This window comes from Dermacentor variabilis, unplaced genomic scaffold, assembly GCF_050947875.1.
Source record: "Dermacentor variabilis isolate Ectoservices unplaced genomic scaffold, ASM5094787v1 scaffold_29, whole genome shotgun sequence".
Classification (NCBI taxonomy): Eukaryota; Metazoa; Arthropoda; class Arachnida; order Ixodida; family Ixodidae; genus Dermacentor; species Dermacentor variabilis.
In genome coordinates, this window is record NW_027460467.1 from 612,149 (window position 1) to 635,453 (window position 23,305).

At 48.3% G+C, this 23,305-nt stretch overlaps 1 protein-coding gene across 1 annotated transcript in view; it reads left to right on the plus strand.

The window, feature by feature from the left end:
• Positions 1-23,305, plus strand: part of LOC142568678 (uncharacterized) — a 51,665-nt gene that overhangs the window by 1,833 nt on the left and 26,527 nt on the right. The window contains exons 2-4 of the mRNA XM_075678530.1: positions 1,667-1,767; positions 10,334-10,717; positions 12,157-12,294. Of these exons, the coding sequence (XP_075534645.1) occupies positions 1,667-1,767; positions 10,334-10,717; positions 12,157-12,294 (623 nt within the window). The remainder of the gene's footprint in view (positions 1-1,666; positions 1,768-10,333; positions 10,718-12,156; positions 12,295-23,305) is intronic.

Here is a 23,305-nt window from a genome sequence, read left to right on the forward strand (position 1 = left end):
ATGGACGCCCAATTCACTCTGCTTAATAATGTGTCAGTGCCTACTCGTCGGCGTGACCACCCTCGCGAGCCGCCACACTCACCGGACTTATCTTGGTGACTAGACAGGACGACCGTCTCGTGGTCATGTGAACCTGACTGCTGGGGTAGCGACCATCATCCGATTCACCTTGGCTTATCTTCGGGCGCAACAGGCCGCCTCCGCCAACTATATCGAGTGGTGGACTGGGATCGATACAGGGCGGTATCAGAAAGCACTGTATTCAACTCTATGCGGGACCCGCCCCATTGTCTTAAGGCGGCATCAATTGAGGCAACACGTACGTCGTGGCATGATGCATCGCGAACCGCTCCTGATTTGCAACTTCTGCGTCTCTGGGTGTCGCGCCGCCAAGCAGAACTTGCATCAGAACGTGACCCTGCATGAAATACCCTTCGTAGAGGCCCAACGCCTTACTTCAGTAGCTCGACCCCTTTGAACGTGGCCGCTAGATGTACTGGTGCTCTTCTCTCGGGTCTTCGTCATCCAATGCCTCTATTTGGCGCACCTTCCGAGTAATGGAACATGGTCGGCGCCCTCCAGAAACCACAGCCTGCGCCCTGTTAGCATCGAGCCAGACACCAGCAGTATTCGCAGAAACTGTCGGCCATACCTTTTTTCCCGGCTTTGGACACAGCACCGCCTCCTCTCGTTCAAAACTGCCTTCCCACGGACGCAGGCACGCCGCCTACGCTCTGCGATATCGTGGGTATACAAGCTGTCTTCACTATGGCGGAAGAATTAGCGGCAATAGATCTGTCGAAGCCATGCAAGGCACCAGGACCGGATGGCATACCGTATGAGCGTTATAAAAACACGGAAGGCAAGGTTCTCGAAGCGCTCTTGGGGGCCATAAACGAAGCTTGGGCTACAGGAGTCATCCCCAATTCTTGGCGGCATGCACAAATGGTCCCTATTCCCAAACCCGGAAAGCTCCAAGATAATATCGTTCATATGCGCCCAATAGCACTAACCTCAACGTTAGGCAAGCTGATGGAGCGTATGCTCGCGACACGTATTACATGGTGGCTCGAACGGTACTCATTGTATCATCCTGGCCAGATCGGTTACTGTGCTCATCTAGGCGCAGAGAATGGCCTTGCGTACTCTATCTTCTATTTTTTATTTGAATATACTGCAGGCCCTTCATGGCCCACGCAAGAGTGGTACAAAAATGTACTGATAAAAAATCACGGTGAAAATGGAATACACTGAATGGGGTTAATAAAAGAGTCGAAGTTATTACAACACACCATATCGTTAGTTAACTTATTCCACTGGAAAATGGCCGACGGAAAAAGGGAATGCTTGTGAACATTAACACGACTTGGGGGAAGATAGACTGTTTTGGAATGATTTAGTCTGAGCGTTTTGGAGGATCTTGCAGGTAATGAGATCGTGTTATCTGTAAATGACCACGCTATAATTGATAGATGAATTTTAGACGTGAAAATGCTCTTCTCTGCTAGAGAGATTTCGGGTTTGCCCTTGCGAGCAGACTTGAGATACTGGACTGCCTTTTGTAATCCTGTGGTTCTCATCGGAGGCCACTCCCGAAGAATTCGCACCATTCTGGCAATGAATATTCGAGAGCATATGACCATGTGAGACACGAAGCAATTGTCAGAATTCTCCATTGGCTTCAGTTCCCTAGCCGTGTCTGCACATTCGTCGAAGCCTTCCTTCGCGCTCGCATCTTCTCCATTCGCCTGGCCGGCCAAGCAGCAGGTCAGTTCGTCTCACATCGGGGTGTCCCACAAGGATCTGTGCTCGCACCAGTCCTTTTCAATATTGCTGTCTTTCCGCTAGCTTCGAAGCTAGCGACGATACATAACACACAGTACATAACTACGCAGATGACATCACTGTGTGGTCAGTTGATCCTGAAATCTGCCACCAAGAACAAGCGCTCCAAGAGGCCCTAAACGTGACGCACAACTGGTGTGCTCAGATAGGGCTTGAAACATCCGAGGACAAGACGATGTACATGTCAGTAGCGAACAAGTATGGGCGCCTTCTACTGGCCCTCCGGCCTCTTCAATTAACTCTGGATCAGCAACCACTACACGACGCTTGAACTCTCCGTGTACTCGGCCTTGAAATGGATTCCTCCGGATCTGGGGACCATGGGTCAAGAATGCAAAGCATTCGTAGGCCGCAGAAACAATACAGTTGATACGGCGGATTGCGAAAAAATCTGGCGGAGCGAGCACCAACATGGCTCGCCTTGTACGTTCTGTATTGCATCCACGACTCGTCTACAGAGCCCAGTTTCATCATCTCACGAAGGCTCAATGGGTTTGCCTTGAGGCCATTAATAACGAAGCCATGCGAACCATAACGGGACTACCACGTCTCACTCCGTTGCCAACCCTACAGGCCAAGTCCCAACTCAAAACTATCGACGAATTCGTGCACCAACGTCGATGCGTGCGCGCCCTAAAGCCATCAAATTTCTGCTCGGCTGCTTCACTGGCCCGGTACATGAGACACGAAATAGACAATCCAGCATCTGCGAGAGCCGATCTAGTTCCGTGGAAGAGGGTACAATTAAGTGACAATAAGCCTCTTGGTCGTCTGTATAGCCCGGTTTCTGGCCAGGCGAATGCCCAAGTTTCCCGCCTTCGTCGCGCCGATGATAATAAAGACAGAGCCACTGACAAAAATTTAAGAGTACTGCATTCGTTTTCCCCGCGCCGCCAACGCGTTCACTGGCCCAACCGTACCACGTGACTTTGGGGTGCCATATACCTACCAAGCGCCGGGCGGGCCGGCTGAGTTAGAGCGCAGGCAGCGCAAGTTCGCTACGTTTTTTTCTGTTACGATTGTCGCGCTCGCGTTTGACTGCAAGGAAATCATGCCTGACTGCTGCGCCTTTGCATGCAGCAACTGAACCGAGTCTGAAAAGACTTTTTATTTGATTCCGACCGCGGAAAATATGACCGAGAGCGTCGTTCTGCGTGGTTACACAGAATCGGCCGGGAGAACTTCAAGCCTACAAAAAACACCCGCGTGTACGAAGTATAAGTACACCTTGCTTGTGCCTTTCGGCACTGTTTTAGAGGATATTTAAGCGAAGTGCACGCCGTGTTAGCGATGCTACGAAAATAGGAGTTCATTGCAGGGATCGTTGGCGTCTTGCACGCTTGACGCGGGTACACGTGTACACGTTTGTTGCTCAACACACGCGATTATTCCGTGGTCATGGCACGCGAAGGCACACTTGTCGCGCGAGAATTCCGCGTCCTTACGTACACCAGATACACGCATTATTTCTCCGCGCACATGAGCGCGCTCTCGCCTCGAGTCACTCGACCCATATGGCACTTGTTTTTCGCAGACCGTGACGATCGCAGTCAATAAAAACATGGTCAGTGCAAGTCGTACGTCCCCATAACGTCCGCTTTCTGTGCAGTTGTGTTGGCATTGGTAGAAAAATAGAAATGGGTTAAAAGTTAGCAATCCTTGAAGCTGCGTGTTTGCGGCCACATGGGCGTTTACATCTCAATTGAGCTATTTTAATTGTCTCCCTGCGTAAACTTCTAAACCTTTATAACGTATTCTTCGTCTCTTTAGTTGGATCTTTCAACTTATTATTACAGCTATCTTCCATGTTTTTCTTGTTTCACATGTCTGAAACAGGGCTTCGTTCGAAAAAGCCCTCGGAGCCTCCTTGGACAGCCCAGCGTTAGGGTGACCAGCATCACACTTCTAACCATACAACAAACATTTGCAGGACCACTTTTGTGCTGAAGACCTTGAGAAGCCTAGAGTGGATGGGCATTCCACTTATCCGTTGCTCATTTATACATACGCATTTTGAGGTTGAAACCAACGGCCACGTGATATTTACAACACATGCTTCAAATTTTGAGCTTGTAAGTCGAGCACATGCAACGAACTGAAGTCAGCATACATATTATGTTTTGTGTTGAAATGCTGCGGTGCATACCCAAATAATGTTGTGCTTGATGCATAACAAGAAATACAAAAGAACAGAACACCCATTGTTGGATCTGGAGGACAATCCCAATTGCTGTCCCCCAGATTTTGGACTTTGCCGTTGGGTGCGGGAGTTGGCCGAGGTTGAGGAGGACTTTGAGATGAAAACTGGAGGTTTATTTATAATATTTACAATGAGAGTATAAAGAAATTAACAGTCATAAAGTCATTACGGGCCGGCAGCAACTCGGACGCTGCGGCCCGTGGCAAGAAGCTCGACAGAGATGAATGAATGAATGCTCTCTTGCTGCTCCCGGTCTCTGGCTTTTAAGCCCTTCGGTGTCTCGAAATCACGTCACGTTCGGCCAATCGGCGAGCCCGCTCAGGTGTCGTCATTTCCGGCCAGTGGTAGGCGCCCGTGCGATTGTGTCACACCCGGCGCACAGGGTCGCTCCTTCGGCCCCAATTGTCCGAAGGCTTACTTCTGTCCGCGGTATTGCCTTCCCGGTCTGCAACTGCCTTCACAAAGGCGGATGGGGAGATTGCTACCAGGGCTTCACGGTGCATTACAGCCGTCTTGCCTCGGGACCCACGTTACCTGGAACAGTGCCAGGCTCTCGCTACACTTTTGGGAAAAGTCAAGCAGTGAAAAGCTCCACCTGCGGTGCACGAGGTGGGGGACGCCAACTCGTTTGCACGTGCCGCGCGTCGGGAACGGGGTAGATCTGCTTCTGCGTTCCTTACTTAGGTGCGGCGCGATTCGATGTGGACTGGTGAACTTGAAGGAGGCCTAGGAAAAGGTCCCGTATCTAACACCATTAGCTTTAGTTTCACTCTGTCACTATGCATGTTACATAAACCGCTATAAAAGCACAATAATTTTATACATCGCCCATGTAACTTAGAAATAAAAGTTCTGCGGTCACCAGTGGGCGCTCCTGCCTTTTTTTTACACAGGCAGCAAATCTTGGCAGTCTAAGAAAACAGTCATAAATAAGTTGAGAAGAGTAGCCGCTCATGAACGCACTAGACAGCCGCGTTCATAAATCGCAATGTAGCAAACTCTCGCTCATTATCAGTGTACAGAAGTACATATATGTTGTTGTAATCACGCAAATGGCTCATATTGGCCTTCCACAAGATTCAGTGCGCAAAATGGTCATCAAAGTTGGTTTGTACACCTGCTTTGCACATATCGTCTTAGATCACGACCAAACACCGGTGCGCACACGGCAGTCGCAGTGTGTCGTGCGTATACGGCGGATGAAGTCGCCCTACAAAGACGAGAACGCGCGCTATCCGATTACAAACTAAAGTAAATGCATCCGATTTAGCTTGTGAAATTATACAATGAACGCACGTACATGTGACACTGTCAGGTGTTAGTTTCGTCCTGCTTGGAAACATTCAATAGACGCCGGCGGTGGTCCACGATGTTCATGCCCAAGAGCGCAAACTTGCCTCATTGCGGCTCGAAGTGACGAAATGTTTCCTTCGTAGCTCGCTCCGCGGAAGGGGAAAAAACGCGTGCATAAGCTCCTGATAGCAGCGCTAAGCTGCTGCCCACAGTCGTAGCACAGTTACAGCAGTAAACAAGATCGGTGTGCAAAACAACCACCGGCTGCATTACTTTGCACAAACTAACATTTTCTTTTCGTTCTTAGCAACCATTATACCCGCCGTGGTTGCTCAGTGGCTATGGTGTTGGGCTGCTGAGCACGAGGTCGCGGGATCGAATTTCGGCCACGGCGGCCGCATTTCGATGGGGGCGAAATGCGAAAACACCCGTGTGCTTAGATTTAGGTGCACGTTAAAGAACCCCAGGTGGTCAAAATTTCCGGAGTCCTCCACTACGGCGTGCCTCATAATCAGAAAGTGGTTTTGGCACGTAAAACCCCAAATATTATTATTATTAGCAACAATTATCTCCAGGCACAGAGTATTTGTACTTCAGTAGACACCCAACCCGATGTGTCACCGTATATCAAGCTCTTCCAACACGGCGACCTCCCTGTGACGCAGTCGGCTTGGAAAGTATATGGCGGTGGCCGCTCAGTGTTGCCAGTCAAATCCCGACCTTTGCGGTACTCTGAAATTTTTCTAGTGACTCTAAATAAAGACGATGCGATTCTTGTAGCATACACTGATGCCAGTGTTAATGGCACCATGATTCATACAGCTCTCGTGTGTCCATTGATACCAGAGGCAGGCCAGACGTGCTCGTATGTTGCCGATCGTGCCTATCTTGCCGAGCTTGCTGCCATACGAGACGGCTTAGCCGCGTTGCTACCTACTGTTCAAGCTCCTCGATACTCTCAACTCATCATTGGCACAGACTCTACTCAAGTCATCCACGACATACGTAGGATATCTCGGTCCACTCTATTCTCAAATAGCATTCACCGTCTTGCTGCCACTACGAATATCCTCATACGCATCCAGTGGGTGCCTCGAGCAACCCTACCAGGTCTCCTTGAAGCAGATATGGCAACCCACCCACAGATTACAACGTACCCACTTCCACATTTTCCTGAAGACGCCTGTGGACGACTTATCTGGGAAAAGGAAACCCTCCGACGTACCACACGAGCTCTCATACCTCCATGTGGGTCAGACCTCCCTTATGGGTTAACCCGCCGAGAGGAGGTTACGTTAAGGAGGCTACTTGTAGGGGTCGCGCACACCCCATCTGTGACCGCTCTCTGGCCACAACAGTACCATGGTCCTTACGGCTCATCGTGCCCATTTTGTAACACAGAAATCCGAAATGTGACAGTGACACACCTACTATGGGCGTGCCCAGGACTTCATCTAAGCCGTCTCAGCCACCTCCGGGCAACAGGCCTTCGGCCTGGCAGCCCACCCGATCTTGAACGTTGGATTCATGGACCACATGATCGTTCACTTCTGGATTTTTTGCACGAGTCGAATCTGTTCATTTACTTTTAACATCGTTTGTATTACGCCTAAGGGAAAGCTTTCGAATAAAAAAAATATATATATAATGTTTAGTTGCATGCGCGAGCGCCGTATGAAAAGCAGGAAACAAAGAGAAATCAGTGCAGTAACTTCTCTGAAGTCACACGAAAACTACGTGTTAATACGTACGTAAGTAGGATCGCTAATGACCTTGATCCGTTTCTGGCCTCATACACTAACTCAGACAATTGCTAGTTACAGCATACCGTATTGTTATAATCCTTACTGGGTTTCATCTCTGCAGCTGGCATTTCCCATGCGACATACAACAGGAGCGGTGGTGGTATATAGGTGGTGGACGCTATTCGCAAAAGCATTAATGCCCTATGCGCACATGAATATGCATGTTCTGCCGAAACCACGAAACTTACTGCGAGCTCACGCTAACATGTTTTGGCCCACTTTTGTTTACCTAACCACTGCGCTACACGTACCCGTACCATGTGCAGCTGTCAAGTTGCACGAAATATATGGAAAACACATTCTGCGCTTGAAATTTTTAAATTATCATGATCTTATACTCCGAAGTGATCTAAGACAACGAACTTAGACAATCATCGTAGGCGGTACCTGCCAGATTTTTTGAAGCCCTGGAGGCATAGCTTTCAGGTAAGGAAAACAGTCATATGTGATCTCTTCAAAAGACTCGCACTCGCAACACACACCTAACGTTCCTTGGGAACCTACTAGCATTTATAGAACAATCACTGGACCGATTTGAATGAAATTTGCTGCATCTGGAAGCGAATGTTAAAATTCTAGTAATTAAAGACGGCAAACGTTTGATTTAGAAATTATAATTTTGCAAATTTTGCCTAGAATTGGTAAGCTTCAGAGAATTAAATTGCTGAAAATTGGTAAAAGAGAGAAAATGGAAGCACAATATTTATATGTCCGTAACTGCACGAAAACAGATATCGCAGTACTAGTAACTGCATCACTTAGATCATTTGAGCATCTAAACTGGACAAATTTTCTGTATTCATTTGCTGCTTTTGCGAAATCGTTACAGTGCTTACAAGGGCTCTGCAAAGCCCTACTCACAAATTAGTGGTGTAATTCAGAGAGGTGTTTATTACATCCATTTTCTCCGCTTTATATATATTACTAGGTGCACTCTACAGAATTGGTATCACTTTTTATTACTGACAGACAGTGTTACAAGCTTGGTAGTTTCGTTCTTTTTATCTCAGTTTCCCAATTTTCAACAATATTTATCATAAATTTTACAGTGTAAGTACGAAGTTTCCTTAATACAGTCACATGATTTTACGTTTTCTTTTAAATCCAACAAGCCTCATCCAAGTCAGTGCAGTGGTTGCCGATAAAAACGATTTCTCCATTCCTGTGTATTTAAACACAGAGCCGCTGAGCTGAATTAATATGCACATCCGCGAGCAAAAGTATACGGACCAAAGGGTCGCCGAAAAAAAAAACAATTTCTTCGCAATTAACACGCCTGAACATAACTGACGAGTGCACTTGAAGATTCGCAATGCCAAGTTTGGACTGAAGTCTTTAATTTCAAGTTGCATTCACAGACAGAGCAGAAAACGAGTTTTATTGCTCAGTCCCTGGTCCGTATACTATTGCTCACGGGTCAAACACGCCCATCTCTGGATTTTTCCACAGTTGAGCTTTCCTTGTCTTGACACAGAGCTGCGCATAATGTTGCGTGTGGAAAGAGTTGATTTAGATTTTTGACGAGCACGCCCCAAAACCTGTATCGTACTTCGGACATCAGGAGCATTTTAAAACTATATATCTGTGCCTTTACTACCTAATTCGGCACAATTAAAATTTCTTCTTCTGGCAAAAATCTCGTACAGACATCTTGTGAACTTACATCAAGTTTAGCGCTGGTTGCATTTGCATAACGCCGTTGGACACTTCGATAAGCAGGGCACGACCGCTCTACCAAAGTTCATTGACAATTGGTTGAATACAGGCTTTTGGGATTTAGCGCACGCTCTTTAGGGATGTCGCCATTATGCACACCGCGTTATATGAGAACACTCGACGTAACAGGATAGGCTTTCGCCGAAAGCGCTCTTGGCAACTGTCGCAAAAAATATTCACGGATGATTTAGCGGTAAATTCGACAGAAATGCGTTAGCATTACGTCGCGACCTTTTCAAGTTCATTGCAATGAACATTCAACATTGCAACATTGCAATGTGTGGTTCAGGAGCTCACTCGATACACCTCCTGCCTCTTCGAGGAGCTGAGTAAAATAATGGTGATTCGCAGCAGACCGTATTCAAATGCGCCTATTTTCTAAATTTTCATCGTGTATACATACACGAGGGACGTTCTGAAAGTAAGCTTGGTCTTTTATTTTCGCACGCAAGTTTAATTGCCAAAAGGACACACGCACACACACACACACACACACACACACACACACACACACACACACACACACACACACGCGCGCGCGCGCGCGCGCGCGCACGCACGCACGCACGCACGCACGCACGCACGCACGCACGCACGCACGCACGCACGCACGCACGCACGCACACACACACACAAACACACACACACACACACACACACACACACACACACACACACACACACACACACACACACACGCACGCACGCACTATGGCATCATGAACTCTACTCTTTGCACTATATTTCCATATAGTAGTCGCCACCGACACTGAGACATTTGTTGCAGCGTGCAATCAATTGCAGCGTGCAACCACTCAGGTAAAACTCGGAGCCCTCCTAAGCAAGGAATTGTTGCACAGCCTGCTCTACCTCAACATTCTTTTGGAAGTGACACACTAGTTCCACGTGCCCATTCATACCGGGTAACAGCACGCACTTCCATTGGCGACCACGTCGTCAGCACACGTGAGCCTGCCATCGTGATTTGTACTCGAATAACCTCGGGCACGCCGGTCTGCTGCTACTCTCTCTTCTATGGCGCATATGCGACATTCTTCCTACGCTGAACCATTCCGTCGTTGAACTAGCAACGGGCGTGGATTCTTATGCCGATTGTTTGTTTAAACTGGGTAACCATCTTCCTTGAAAAAAAATGACAGAACGTATACTTTCGGAACGTCCCTAGCATTTGTTAATTATCACCATATAAAGCCAACAGAGAACCGTGTGACCTACTACTTTACCCTGTGAATACTAATGCTAACGCCTTTAAAAGAAGACTTCACAAATGCAAGCTTGTTCTTAAAATTTTGACGTTTTATGCTGACGTGAACGGCACCACGGATTGACCGCGAAATTTTGAAGAAAAAGGGAGACATTTGGCATAATTTTTTTGTTAGTAAGATGCTCTTCCTGGAGTACACCTTGGTTCAGTATCGTCAGTGTCTCGGTGAACGTGCGCGGCCAACCGCAGGGCAGCACGCTGGCGCAAAAACTGGGTGAAGCGAACCACACGGCAGCCACCGAGCACTACCTGGCGCAGCTGTACTACGAGGCGTCACGCCTCCTGATGTCGAGTGAGAATGCTAGCGGCAGCCCGCGGCTGGAGGACGTGCTCGAGCTGGACCGGCAGTTGGCCTCTCTTCTCTCGAAAGGCGGCACCGAGCTGCGCTTCCCCGTGACCGTGCTCGGCTCCTTGAGCGATCGCCTGAGCACGCACGACTGGATCCGACTGCTGAACGAGCAGCTGCCGCCGCCACACCGGCTCGGGTACCAGGACTACGTCTCCGTCGACTCCTACGACGACTTGCGGGACGCCATTCGTTTCTTCTTTGGCAAATTTGAAGGCCTTCATGAGGTAAGTACGCGCGCCTCGGCAATTTTACTTTCGAAGCTCAGTTACACATCAGACATTTTAACTGCCGCAGCAGTTGAGCTCGAAACTACGGTACACGTGTTGCTCCCGTCTCTTTGCTATTGTACGCTGCGCCACCGTCGTCGCGCCGGTTTCCGTCGGAATTGAATGCAAGGATGAGCGTGCTGTGGGGCAGATTTTATAGAATAAGTGCTCCTCGGATGGAAAGACATTGAAAGGAGAAACGGCAGCGTTTGGTCAATCAGCCGATACGTTCATTTTATTGCGCAATTATACGGACACCCCCGGCGCCTTTCCGCTGTTTGTTGTCGGCGTCGCCGTGATGTTTCGTATAAAGTCCAAGTGGGGTAGCACCACAGCCGCACGCCGTGCGCTGTAGGTGCGAATGAAAGTGTGCAATTGTGAGCCGAGAAGGATCATGGCTCGATCTCGCTCGCGTGAGGGCGGAACGCGGTGAGGAAGCGCGCCGAATCTTCCAAGCCATCGGTACATAATCTTCCAGCGTTGGGTACATAATCTAGTCGCGCCGAGGGCTGGTGGCTTGGCTGTCTTCTGGCCGCTTATTCCACGTTGAAGCAGGAGGCAGCACGGAGGGCAATTCGCTCGCTGCGGCTGTCGCTTTTCATCGCGCCAGCGCTTTGACATTGAGTTAGATGCGTTCACGTTTGCCTGTGCGCGCGTGACGCCAGTCTTGTTAATTTAATTAACAAACGAATGTTTACAAGTTCATACGGCCGACAAAGCTACTATCCTTACTTCGTATAGACGTCTAATAATTTGCAATTGCAATCGAACCTTCGCCTTTCGGGCGAAACTGTGGCACTTTTATACCGTTAAAATCTTTGAAACTAACGTAGTGTCCTGACGCATATGCTTTAAAATGAGGCCCCCAACGTAAGCACTGACGCTCTAAAGCTGAAAAATAAATTGAGAACTATCATGCAAAGAAGGAACAGCTATTGTCCATAGGAATAAGGCTGGAATTCGGGCTATTTGGACTGTCATAATGGGATACCAAATATCGCCAAGAAGACAGGGTTCCACAGACATAAGAACGACAACACAAAGTGCCAAACTATTCGGAGTAAACAGTTGGAAGTTATTGCCGTATGCCTTGTTATGTCTGTATCTGTCTAATTAGTGCTATTTAGTATTCCAATCTTCATAAGAGTAATTGATCTGGAGCGCGATAAATATCGAAATTTATTTAAACCAGTTTGACCGCAAATGACCACTAACATCTCGTTCACTATATTCAGTCGTTTTCTTTTTCCTTAATCACCGCTCAGACGTTGAATTAATTATACGTCTGTTTCTGTCTTTATTGGTGCAGAATCGCCCGTCTCACTGCAGATACTGACACTAAGTTGCGAATCTGCGAATTCCTCTCATTTGGAAAACGATGCGACCTCATTTTTCAGGTGGCCTACTACATCTGCCTGCACGTGCTTGTGGAGGTGCTACGACTCGACTACCAGCGCAGGCAGCAGCAGCAAGGCCTCGCAGCATCCAAGGGCGCAGCCGAGTCCGTAGTGCGGACTTGCGTCCAGGTCACCCAGGCAAGTGACCTCTCTTGCTTCCAACGCGCTGCGACGGCGCCATGGTTGTGGCGCGTTCTACTGCTAAGGTCGCGGGGTTCGACTCCCGGGCGCAGCCACCGCATTTCTGTGGTGACATGCAAAACGCTCGTGTACTTACATTTAGGTGCACGCGTCAACCACGTGGTACCACATCGTAAAAAAACGGAGCCCTTCATTACGGCGTCTATCGTAGCCCAACGTTGTTTTGTAACGTTAAACCCCACGAATCAGTCAATGAATGAATGAATGAATCAATCAATGAATCAATCAAGCAATCATTCAATCAATCAATCAATCAATCAATCTCACTACATCACTGCGGAAGGGGAAAATGACCATCATGTCTAGTTTTTCATTGGTCATCGATGGATACCCGCGTAGTACGAGTTAGAGAAAGCGGCCTTGTAAGCATCGTTCATGGTTGTAGACATCTCAGTTAATTTCAATTTTGATCGTGAATACTCGGGGCTAGCGTTTGCAGTTACACCTTAATCCGTGACCCTTCCCAGTGCAATGTGTATACTCCTGGCACAAAAAGTTCTCAGACGAAGTCACACGCGGTAGATCAGTACCGCATAAATACGCAAGGTCGTAGAAGCTTTGTGAAAATGAAAAAAAATACTGCGCGATGGTTCCGGTCCCGAAAAACCTATATGGTTTTTTTTTGTAGATTCGTGCTACGCTCGCGGGGAAATTAGTTTTTTTTTCTATTTCACGAAGGTTTAAATGAGGTTGTGTTTATACCAGTGAACAAGCACACGAGCAGAGTAGTTGGTTTAAAAACAACTTGAAGCTTTGAAGCACTAACAGAGTAAAAACGCCAACAGAGGCAAAGCGAGGAAAAGAGAGGTAACAGACATTTTGGTATGGGCGAATAAGAGAAGGCGGGAGCGAACACTTTGACGAGGCCCCTCGTTCTTCAGGGCCCTCACGTCAAACGTTGTGAAAGTTTCTTTGCGGAAACGTTGGTTATGGACTGAAGCCATTCTTGTTCGCTCACTTTTATTCAGTTGATCAGGTCACCACCTCTCGGTGATCGCTTTGCCATGTAGGAGCAAAATTTCGGAATATTGTGATATCCTTTACAGAAACATCGCCTAAGCCGCTTGAACCCGATTTAGTTAACATGGGGCTGTGCGAATATTCAAAATCTTGAAGACGAATCTAGTCTTTTTGATTCGATTTGACTATTCACTATGCGAAATTGTTGAACGTTCGTTTTTGTTCCAATTTATTGGATGAGAACACCTAATTAGAGCCCCTGAGGCAGAAACGCAGATGCAAGTGGGCAAGGTTCCGAAGGACCGTGTTTATGCATTAATTACTGAACCAACGCAAGGTCAGTACAAATTGCAAAGGGTAGGCAAAAATAAAGATGTTGTAATATTAATCAGATTGTCGTTGCTATCAGATCCGTATTTGATCTGAACGTTAGTTACGTCGGAATACTATAAGAGACAACAGCTCTTGCAGTGTAGAAAAAGAACAAAAAATTCAAATGGAAGCTTTTGAATCATTCTGTTGCAGGAGTACGACAGCTGTTGCACAGACTACTTCTACACAACATCTTCCAGGTATTAAATACGCGCGCCTAGCCTTAGGCACCCTTCAAATTTGTTCAAAATGCCATCCTGCCTGGATCAATTGAAAACAATGTGCTGTACTGTAGTATCGCGCCCCCGCAGGGGCGTCTGCGTAAGCAGGCGTTTGGTGTGTTGCGACACCACGCACCGAGCACACGAGGGTTGGACCCTCCCGCGTGTAGCCGTGCGCGGCTTAGCCGTGTCTGGGGAAAAGGGGATCCTGGGTGTTAAGCCAATGCTGGGTGTTTGGACCTTTAAGGCTCCCCGGCGGAGGCAACACACCTTTTCGGTCTCGGCTTCACATAGACGGCACTTCCAGACTGACCCACCTGGAGGAAATCGGCAGTCGCCTTTTCCTGTCTCTCTCTTCCTACAACCTTCGCCTTTCCCTTACTTTCCACCTTTCCTGTCTCCTTCTCTCTTCTATTTACTTCCTTCTCCTTGGCGGCAAGGATTGTGTGGTTGTGTGGCCTGTGTGGCTATCGAACCTTGGGTACACCATATTTGGTTATAGTGGCGGCGTACGACTGGCATCGTGCAGACTTGCATGCAAGGTCTGCCGCGCCCCCTTGTTGGACTCCTTGGTGGGTGGTCGGCGCTGTTGCCGAATGTTAATATATTTTCATGGAAACTACTTTCCCCCACCTTCCTCATAGCCCTCAGAAACGAGGGCGCACCGAAGATGTCTTCAAGTTTTTCGGACACCAAATCCAGAATTTTCCCCGCTTCCATTTATTCACTCTGAAAAGTCAAACAAGGCAGTGCGAACCATTTCACCATTCCTTCTTTCAAAGTCCTTGACTGATGTTTTTGGTCCAGGTTACAAGGTGTCGAGGATAGCAAAGGGTGACCTCCTCTGGAGCTCCGCGATCTGAAACAACATGAAAAACTACCGAAACTAGTGTCATTTGGGGAGACCCACTTAACAGTAACCCCGCACCACAATGAACACCACCCGCGGTGTTGCGTCGGATGGTGCTTTGCTTGAGCTGACTGAAGCGGAACTCCTGGAGGACTTCAGTGAGCAAAATGTGATGAATGTCAAAAGAATTAATATGAGGCCGGATGGCAAAGAGATTCAGACGAAGCACCTTATAATTCCCTTTGGGTCAAGTGTCTTGCCCGAGTCAATCGAGGCCGGGTACATCAAGCTCCGTGTTAGGCCGTACATGCCAAACCCACTCCAATGTTTCAAATATCAGCGCTTCAGCCACAGCTCGCAGAGCTGCCGAGGCCGCCAAACTTGTGCGAAATGCAGTGCCCAAGAACACACCTCTGAAGCTTGTGAGAACGCTCTCCACTGTGTAAACTGTGACGGGGATCACGCCGCGTACTCGCGGTCGTGCCCCTCCTGGAAGAAGGAAAAAGAAATTGTAACGATCAAAGTAAAAGAGAACATATCATTCAAGGAGGCACGCAGGCGGGTTTCATACCTGCCCAAGAAAAGTTTTGCCGATGTGACGGGTCAGGGGGCAGCGACACAACGGCCTCCGGCGGCTGTCCGACCCACAAGCAGTGAGTCGGCAATTACGCTATCTGCCGCCGCGGTGGTTGCAGCTAGCGCTGCTCCGTCAACCCAGCAGAAGAGACCATCCACCCCGAAGGTGGGCGCAGCCGAGGCTGCCCCAACCTCCCCAGCACCTTCCAGCGCTGGCAACAGCCGGCGCAGCCAAATCCCTCAGGGAGCCCCATCGACCTCCGGGCTGGTGGGCGCTGGGGTCTTGCCTTCCAAGGCGGGACTCTCTCTGGTAACCTCGCTCGCAAGAGCACGTGTCCGGAGCCTCACTAGAGGCAATGGACACTACACCTATACTCAAGGTGCACCAAACGCCTAAGGAGCGGCGAGGCTCCCTCGAACGCTTCAGAAACGGCAAAACCCCGGTTACAGGGCCTCGAAAGAGCCCTGTAATCTAAGGCATCACTTCCGTTTCCGTACACAGAGCACCTATTTATTTCCAATATGGATGCACAAATTATTCAATGGAACGTCAGAGGTCACCTTTGAAATCTTGATGATGTGCAAGAACTCATCCACAAACACAATCCAAAAGTGCTGTGTTTGCAGGAAATACACTTAAAACCAAAATAAACAAACATTCTTTGACAGTATGTTACTTTTCGCAAAGATCGCGATGATGCAATCGCATCATCGGGCGGTGTTGCAATTGTAATTCAAGAAAGCATAGCGTGTCAACGTTTACAGCTACGAACGGCCCTTGAAGCATTGGCGGTTCTAGTTGTTCTGCTTAACAAACTTATCACTATTTGCTCGCTTTATATACCCCCACATTAAAAACTAAGCAAACATGAATTTCAGTCCTTTATAGATGAATTGCCAGAACCCTATGTTGTTCAATGCACACAACTACCTGTGGGGCGACCCTCGTTCAACAGATAACGGATAACAAGGCGCGAGGACGCCCTGTTGAACAGTTCCTTTTTTCTTCTAGTGCATGCCTGTTGAATAAGAAGGAACCCACATATTACTCTCTTGCAAACAGAACCTGTTCTTCAATAGATCTTAGCATAGTTTCCCCGTCTATACTACCTGAACTTGAATGGGAAGTTACCAACAACCCTTACGGCCGCGACCACTTCCCTATACTGCTAAGAACATCAAAGCAAAACGAATATCGACACGTGTACTTGTTTGTCTTTATCGGGTGACACGTTTCAATGCTTAACAAATGTTATCGCACAGCGCAGGACGCGCCGGCATGTATTGGAAGTGTCTGGAATGTTATCGATGCTTCCATCCGCTGTCTGTGACCGAGACTTGTGTAGTCTTGATTGCATGTGTGCACGACGCGAATAATGCAGAACTTTGTGGAAGGCACGCGGGTCCCACCGATTACTCTGGTACATTCGACGACTAATGTATAAAAGCCAACGCTATTGACCCGCTGATCAGATTTTCGACGATCGCCGATAGTGTTCGCTGCTATCGTTGTGCTTTAAGTACAGCCTGTCTTTTTGGGCACAAGTCCGCCCAATAAAAGCTAGTTTTGTCTTTCACAGTATTGCTACTGTGCTCTTTAACGTCACTACCACGTGACATCTGGTAGAGGTGCTTTTCGTCCATGTACCGGACGCCCCCGACAAGCCGTTATCCAAGCCCGGACCGCAAAGAGAGCACCAACGTTGTCCCGGATCATCGCCCAAGCCGCCGTCTACAACAGCTGCCCCCGCAGCACAGACTTCTACCTGAGAAGACCAAGAAGATTGTGGCCAAGACAACCACAATGGCAGCCTCCAGTGTCACCATCGTACTTCACAAACAGAGAGAGCCCCCTACCTTCCGTGGAGCTACGTCGGAGGATCCGGAAACCTGGCTCGAAACCTTTGAAAGGATCTCGACCTTCAACAACTGGACCTCTGAGGACAAGCTACGACATGTATACTTCTCCTTGGAAGATGCCGCGAGGACTTGGTTCGAGAACCGGGAGTCCACCCTTGCAACATGGGACCTGTTCCGCAGTGAGCCGCTAACACATCTAACCAAATGTGACGTCGAGTTCAAGTGGGAAATGCCGCAGGCCCACGCATTTCAAGAACTCAAACGACGCATGCAGTCGCCGCCGGTACTTGCGCACTTCGACGAAGACGCCGATACCGAAATCCACACTGACGCCAGTCGCCTAGGCCTCGGTGCCATCCTAGACCAGAGGAAAGACGGACTTGAACGGGTGATATCTTATGCTAGCCGGTCGCTGTCAAAAGCGGAAGGCAATTATTCTACGACTGAAAACGAACGCCTCGCCATCATTTGGGCTACAGCAAAATTCCGCCCTTACCTCTATGGCAGGCCATTCAAAGTCGTCAGCGACTATCACGCGTTGTGTTGGCTAGCTAACTTAAAGGACCTTTCAGGAAGCCCGGCGCGGTGGAGCCTCAGACTGCAAGACTATGACGTCACGGTAATCAACAAGTCCGGGCGAAAACACTCTCGCGCCGACTGCCTTTCACGCGCCCCCATCTATCCCCCGCCGCAAGACGACGAGGACGACGACGCCTTCCTCGGAATAATAAGCGCGGAAGATTTCACTGAACAGCAACCAGCAGACCCGGAGCTAAAAGGCCTCGTCGAGTAGTTGGAAGCGAACACCAACGTTGTCCCTAGAGCATTTAAGCAAAGATTGTCTTCGTTCACGCTACAAAACAACCTGCTCGTGAAGAATAACTTATCGCCAGTCTGCGCCAGCTACCTTCTTGTTGTTCCGTCAGCGCTGCGTCCAGAAGTACTCCACGCCCTACATGACGATCCAACCGCTGGGCACCTCGGATTCTGCCGGACGCTGTAGAAGATACAGGAAAGGTATTACTGGCCACGTCTGACCGCCGACGTCGCCCGTTACGTCAAGACATGCCAAGACTGTCAGCGACGCAAGACACCACCGACAAGGCGAGCAGGATTACTACAGCCGATCAAACCTCCTTGCCGACGATTTCAGCAGATCTGGATGGATTTGTTGGGACCGTTTCCGACATCAACATCCGGGAATAAGTGGATCGTCGTGACGACGCACAATCTCACCCGCTTCGCTGAAATTGAGGCTCTGCCAAAAGGCAGCACAGCCCAAGTGGCGAACTTTTTGGTCGAGAACATCCTGCTGCGACATGATGCCCCAGAAGTCCTCATCACCGACAGAGGAACGGCCTTTACCGCAGAGCTCACCCAAGCCATTCTGCAATACAGCCAGACAAGCCACAGGAGGACAACTGCCTACCACCCGCAGACGAATGGTCTCACGGAGCGCCTGAGCAAAACCGTCGCCGACATGCTAGCAATGTACGTCGACGTCGAGCACAAGACGTGGGACGCGGTCCTGCCGTACGTAACCTTTGCTTACAAAACGGCAGTGCAAAAAACAACACAGGTCACGCCGTTGAAGCTGGTTTACGGCAGGAATCCGACGAATACTCTCGACGCCATGCTGCCGCACGTCTGCGACGAAGAGAATCTTGACGTCGACACCTTTCTCAGCGCGCTGAAGAAGCCCGACAGCTCGCCCGCCTGCGGATCAAGAATCAACAAAGGACCGACAGTCGACACTACAACCTCCGACGACGCTTTGTCGAGTACGAGCCCGGCGACCGTGTTTGGGTTTGGACTCCGATACGCCGACGAGGACTGAGTGAGAAACTATTGCGCCGCTATTTCGGACCCTACAAGGTCATTCGACGTATTGGCGCACTTGACTGTGAGGTCGTGCCAGACGGCATTTCGCATCCACAGCGGCGCCGCCCACGATCTGAAGTGGTCCACGTGGTGCGTCTTAAATCATTTTGCGGACGCTGACGAACTTCCTTTTTTTGTTGTTCTCTTTGCTACGGGTGTTTATTACTTTTGTTTGCAGCATCGGGTCGATGATATTTAAGAGGGGGGTATTGACACGTGTACTTGTTTTTCTTTATCGGGCGACACGTTTCACCGCCTAACGAATGTTATCGCACGGCGCAGGACGCGCCGGCATGTATCGGAAGTTTCTGGAATGTTATCGATGCTTCCATCCGCTGTCTGTGACCGAGCCTTGTGTAATCTGATTGCATGTGTGCGCGACGCGAATAATGTAGAACTTTGTGGAAGGCACGCGGGTCCCAGCGATTACTCTGGCACATTCGACGATTGATGTATAAAATCGGACGCGATTGTACCGCTGATCAGATTTTCGACGATCGCCAGCTCTGTTCGCCTCTATCATTGTGCTTTAAGTGTAGCCTGTCTTTGTGGGCACAGGTTCGCCGAATAAAAGGTAGTTTTGTCTTTCACAGTATTGCTACTGTGTTCTTTAACGTCACTAGCACGTATGAATATACACCACAGGCTCCTAGGTGGAAGATCGATACAGCCGACTGGGAGAAATTCCTAACTCTTACTAGAATCTCATGGGCAGACATGTCTTTGTTAGGAATTGATGCTGCTGTGGAGTATTTTACAGTCTTCATAATAGATGCCGCATCTAAGTGCATATCCGAAGTAAGTGGCTTGGCATGCAAACGGCGCGTCCCGTGGTGGAACGACGAATGTAGGATCGCTCGTAAGAAGCAAAACAAAGCGTGGAGGTTGCTACGCGCCTCCCCCACTTCAAAAAATCTTATTAACTTTAAAAAAGTAAAATCCGAAGGCAGGAGAACGCGCCGACAGGCCAGAAGAGAGAGTTGGCAGAACTTTTTATCGGGTATCAACTCGTATACCGATGAGGCCAAAGTCTGGAACAGGGTTAATAGGGTAAGAGGGCGACAAGCATACTCCCTCCCTTTGGTAAACACACAAGGCGATACCCTGCAAGGCCAGACAGATTCACTTGGGGAGCATTTTGAGAGCGTGTCAAGTTCAACCAATTATTCACAACCTTTTCTTAAATAAAAACAAATATAAGAACGTAAGCCATTCAGAAGAAAAAGTCGAGAGAATGAGCTTTACAACCGTCCTTTTAGTATTGCCGAGTTGAGAGCTGCCTTGAGCGCATGCAAGACCTCTGCACCGGGATCTGACAGAATAATGTATGAAATGATCAAAAACTTACACAATGACAGCCAAGTTACACTACTCCCACTTTTCAAAACCATTTGGGCTGTAGGACACCTTCCAAGTGCATGGAAAGAAGCCATTGTGGTCCCTGTTTTGAAACAAGGCAAAGATCCTTCCTCAGTGGCAAGCTACCGCCCGATAGCGCTGACAAGCTGCCTTTGTAAGGTATTTGAAAAAATGATCAATCGGCGACTCATTCACTTCCTTGTACTGAGCAAAATGCTTGATCCCTATCAGTTTGGCTTCAGAGAAGGGCGCTCTACAACTAATCATTTTGTACGTATTGAAGGAAATATCCGGGACGCATTTGAACACAAACAGTTTTTGTTATCCATGTTCCTCGATATGGAGAAAGCGTACGACACAGCACGGCGTTACGTAATCTTAAGAGACTTGTCAGAAATGGGCATCCATGGTAATATGCTAAACCTAATAGAAAGTTATCTGTCCAATCGTACCTTCCGGGTAAAAGTCGGCAATATACTTTCATGTCTTTTTCCGCAAGAAACGGGTGTACCCCAAGGAGGCGTGCTCAGCTGCACGCTCTTCATCGTGAAGATGAACACGCTTCGTGCTTCATTACCACCGGCCATCTTTTATCTGTCTACGTGGACGGCGTTCAAATAGCTTTCAAATCCTGTAACCTCGCAGTGTGCGAGAGACAGGTACAGCATGGCCTGAACAAAGTGTCAAAGTGGGCAGACAAAAATGGATTTAAGATCAATCCCAACAAAAGTTCTTTTGTTCTTTTTACAAGAAAGAGAGGCCTGATCCCTGATCCTTGCTTAGAACTATGTGGACAACAGATACCTGTAAACGAAGAGCACAAATTTCTAGGTGTTATACTTGACTACAGACTCACTTTCGTCCCACACATTAAACTTCTTAAAGAAAAATGTCTAAAAACAATGAACATAATGAAACTTCTATCCCAAACTACATGGGGTAACGACAGGAAGTGTTTAATGAATCTCTATAAGAGCCTCATTCGATTACGATTGGACTATGGTGCCGTGATTTATCACTCTGCCGCCCCGAGCGCGCTAAAGATGCTAGACCCAGTCCACCATCTAGGAATCCGACTGGCCACTGGCGCTTTCAGAACAAGCCCCATACAAAGTTTATATGTAGAATCAAATGAGTTGTCACTTCATATGCAGAGAACATACATCAGCCATATTTTTTGAAAGTCCACTCTAATCCTCAACATCCGTGTTTTAATACCGTTAACGATATGACATATGCTACACTCGTTCGTAATCGTCCCTCCTTAAGACAGCCTTTCTCGCTGCGTGTGAGGGAGCTTAGTCATGAAATGCATGTCCCACTCCTCGAGCTTCGCCTAATGCATCCAGCCAAGCTGCTACCTCCTTGGGAGTGGCAGCTGATACAATGCGATATATCTTTCATGCAAGTTACAAAACACGCTCCAGAGATTGAAATCCAAATGCGTTTCCGGGAACTCCAGTACAAACACTCCTGCACGGTTCTACACAGACGCATCGAAGTCACACGACGGGGTGTCCTATGCAGCCGTCGGTCCATCCTTCTCGGAATCCGATGTACTGCATCCTGAAACTAGTATCTTTATGGCTGAGGCCTACGTACTGTTGTCGGCTGTAAAGCATATAAAGAGATCAAAACTCCAGAAATCAGTTATATATACAGACTCCTTTAGTGTTGTGAAGGCCTTGATGTCATTCTGTAACCACAAAAATTCGGTAAATAATGAACTCTACTCCGTCCTGTGTAAAGCATATATATCTAACCAACATGTGATTATATGCTGGGTGCCTGGACATAGGGGCATCGGGGTAACGTTCTAGCGGACCAGATGGCCACATCAATTTCATTGCATGCAGTTAATCCTACTGCTTCGTTCTCTGTCGCTGACCTGAAGCCTTTCTTAAGAAAGAAACTGCGAAACCACTGACAACGCATGTGGGACGCAGAAGTAAATAACAAACTGCACGTGATAAAGCCACAGTTAGGTTCTTGGCCCTCCGTAACAAAATCACGGCGAACAGATGTCCTATTCTGTCGCCTCAGAATAAGACACACATTTGGCACGCATCACTTTTTACTCACTGAAGATGATCCTCCAACCTGCGGTATATGCGGGGAGAAGCTGACTGTCCTTTACGTCGTGCTGGAGTGTCGGGCAGCCGAACCTGAGAGAAAGAAACATTTTCCCCTAGCATACCGGTAGCATATCCACCTTCATCCTGTAATGTTACTCCGGCCAAAACCGCTATTTGACACCAACGCAGTCCTAAGTTTTCTGAAAGATGTTGTGTTGCATGTTGTTAGCCCCACATGTTCGTAGCATCTCCTCTCTTCAGACGATGCCGCTGTGATAACTCTTTCGTATAGCACATGCCTCTAGGCCCTTGTGTTTCAAGGGCTCTGGCGAGGCAGCAATGCTCTGGGTAATTTTACCATCTCATATATTTTCTATTTTGCCTCATTCTTTTACGATGGATTTTAATGCTCATAGAATACATCATTTGTCATCGACATAATCTTATTACAGATAGATTTTACGCACTCCAGAGCGACTATCTTTAAGGCCCCTTTAAGCCACACCACACCAACTTCATAGAAATCATGCCTATATCATTCATATTATAAATCACACCTGACGCTCTTTGGCCATATCTGGCCCTTGTGCCAATAAAAACCATACATTCATTCATTGTAGTATCGCGCTTGTCTACTTCAGCGAGCACATGTTTGCGCTCTACATTCATTTTGGTGACGTGCTCTTCCCCTATTTTCATTACTGTCATTGTCATGTTGCACCACATGACTGAAATCAATGTGTCATTAACAAGTTCCTCAGTGAACCGGCCCCGCAGGGACGTCTGCATCAGCA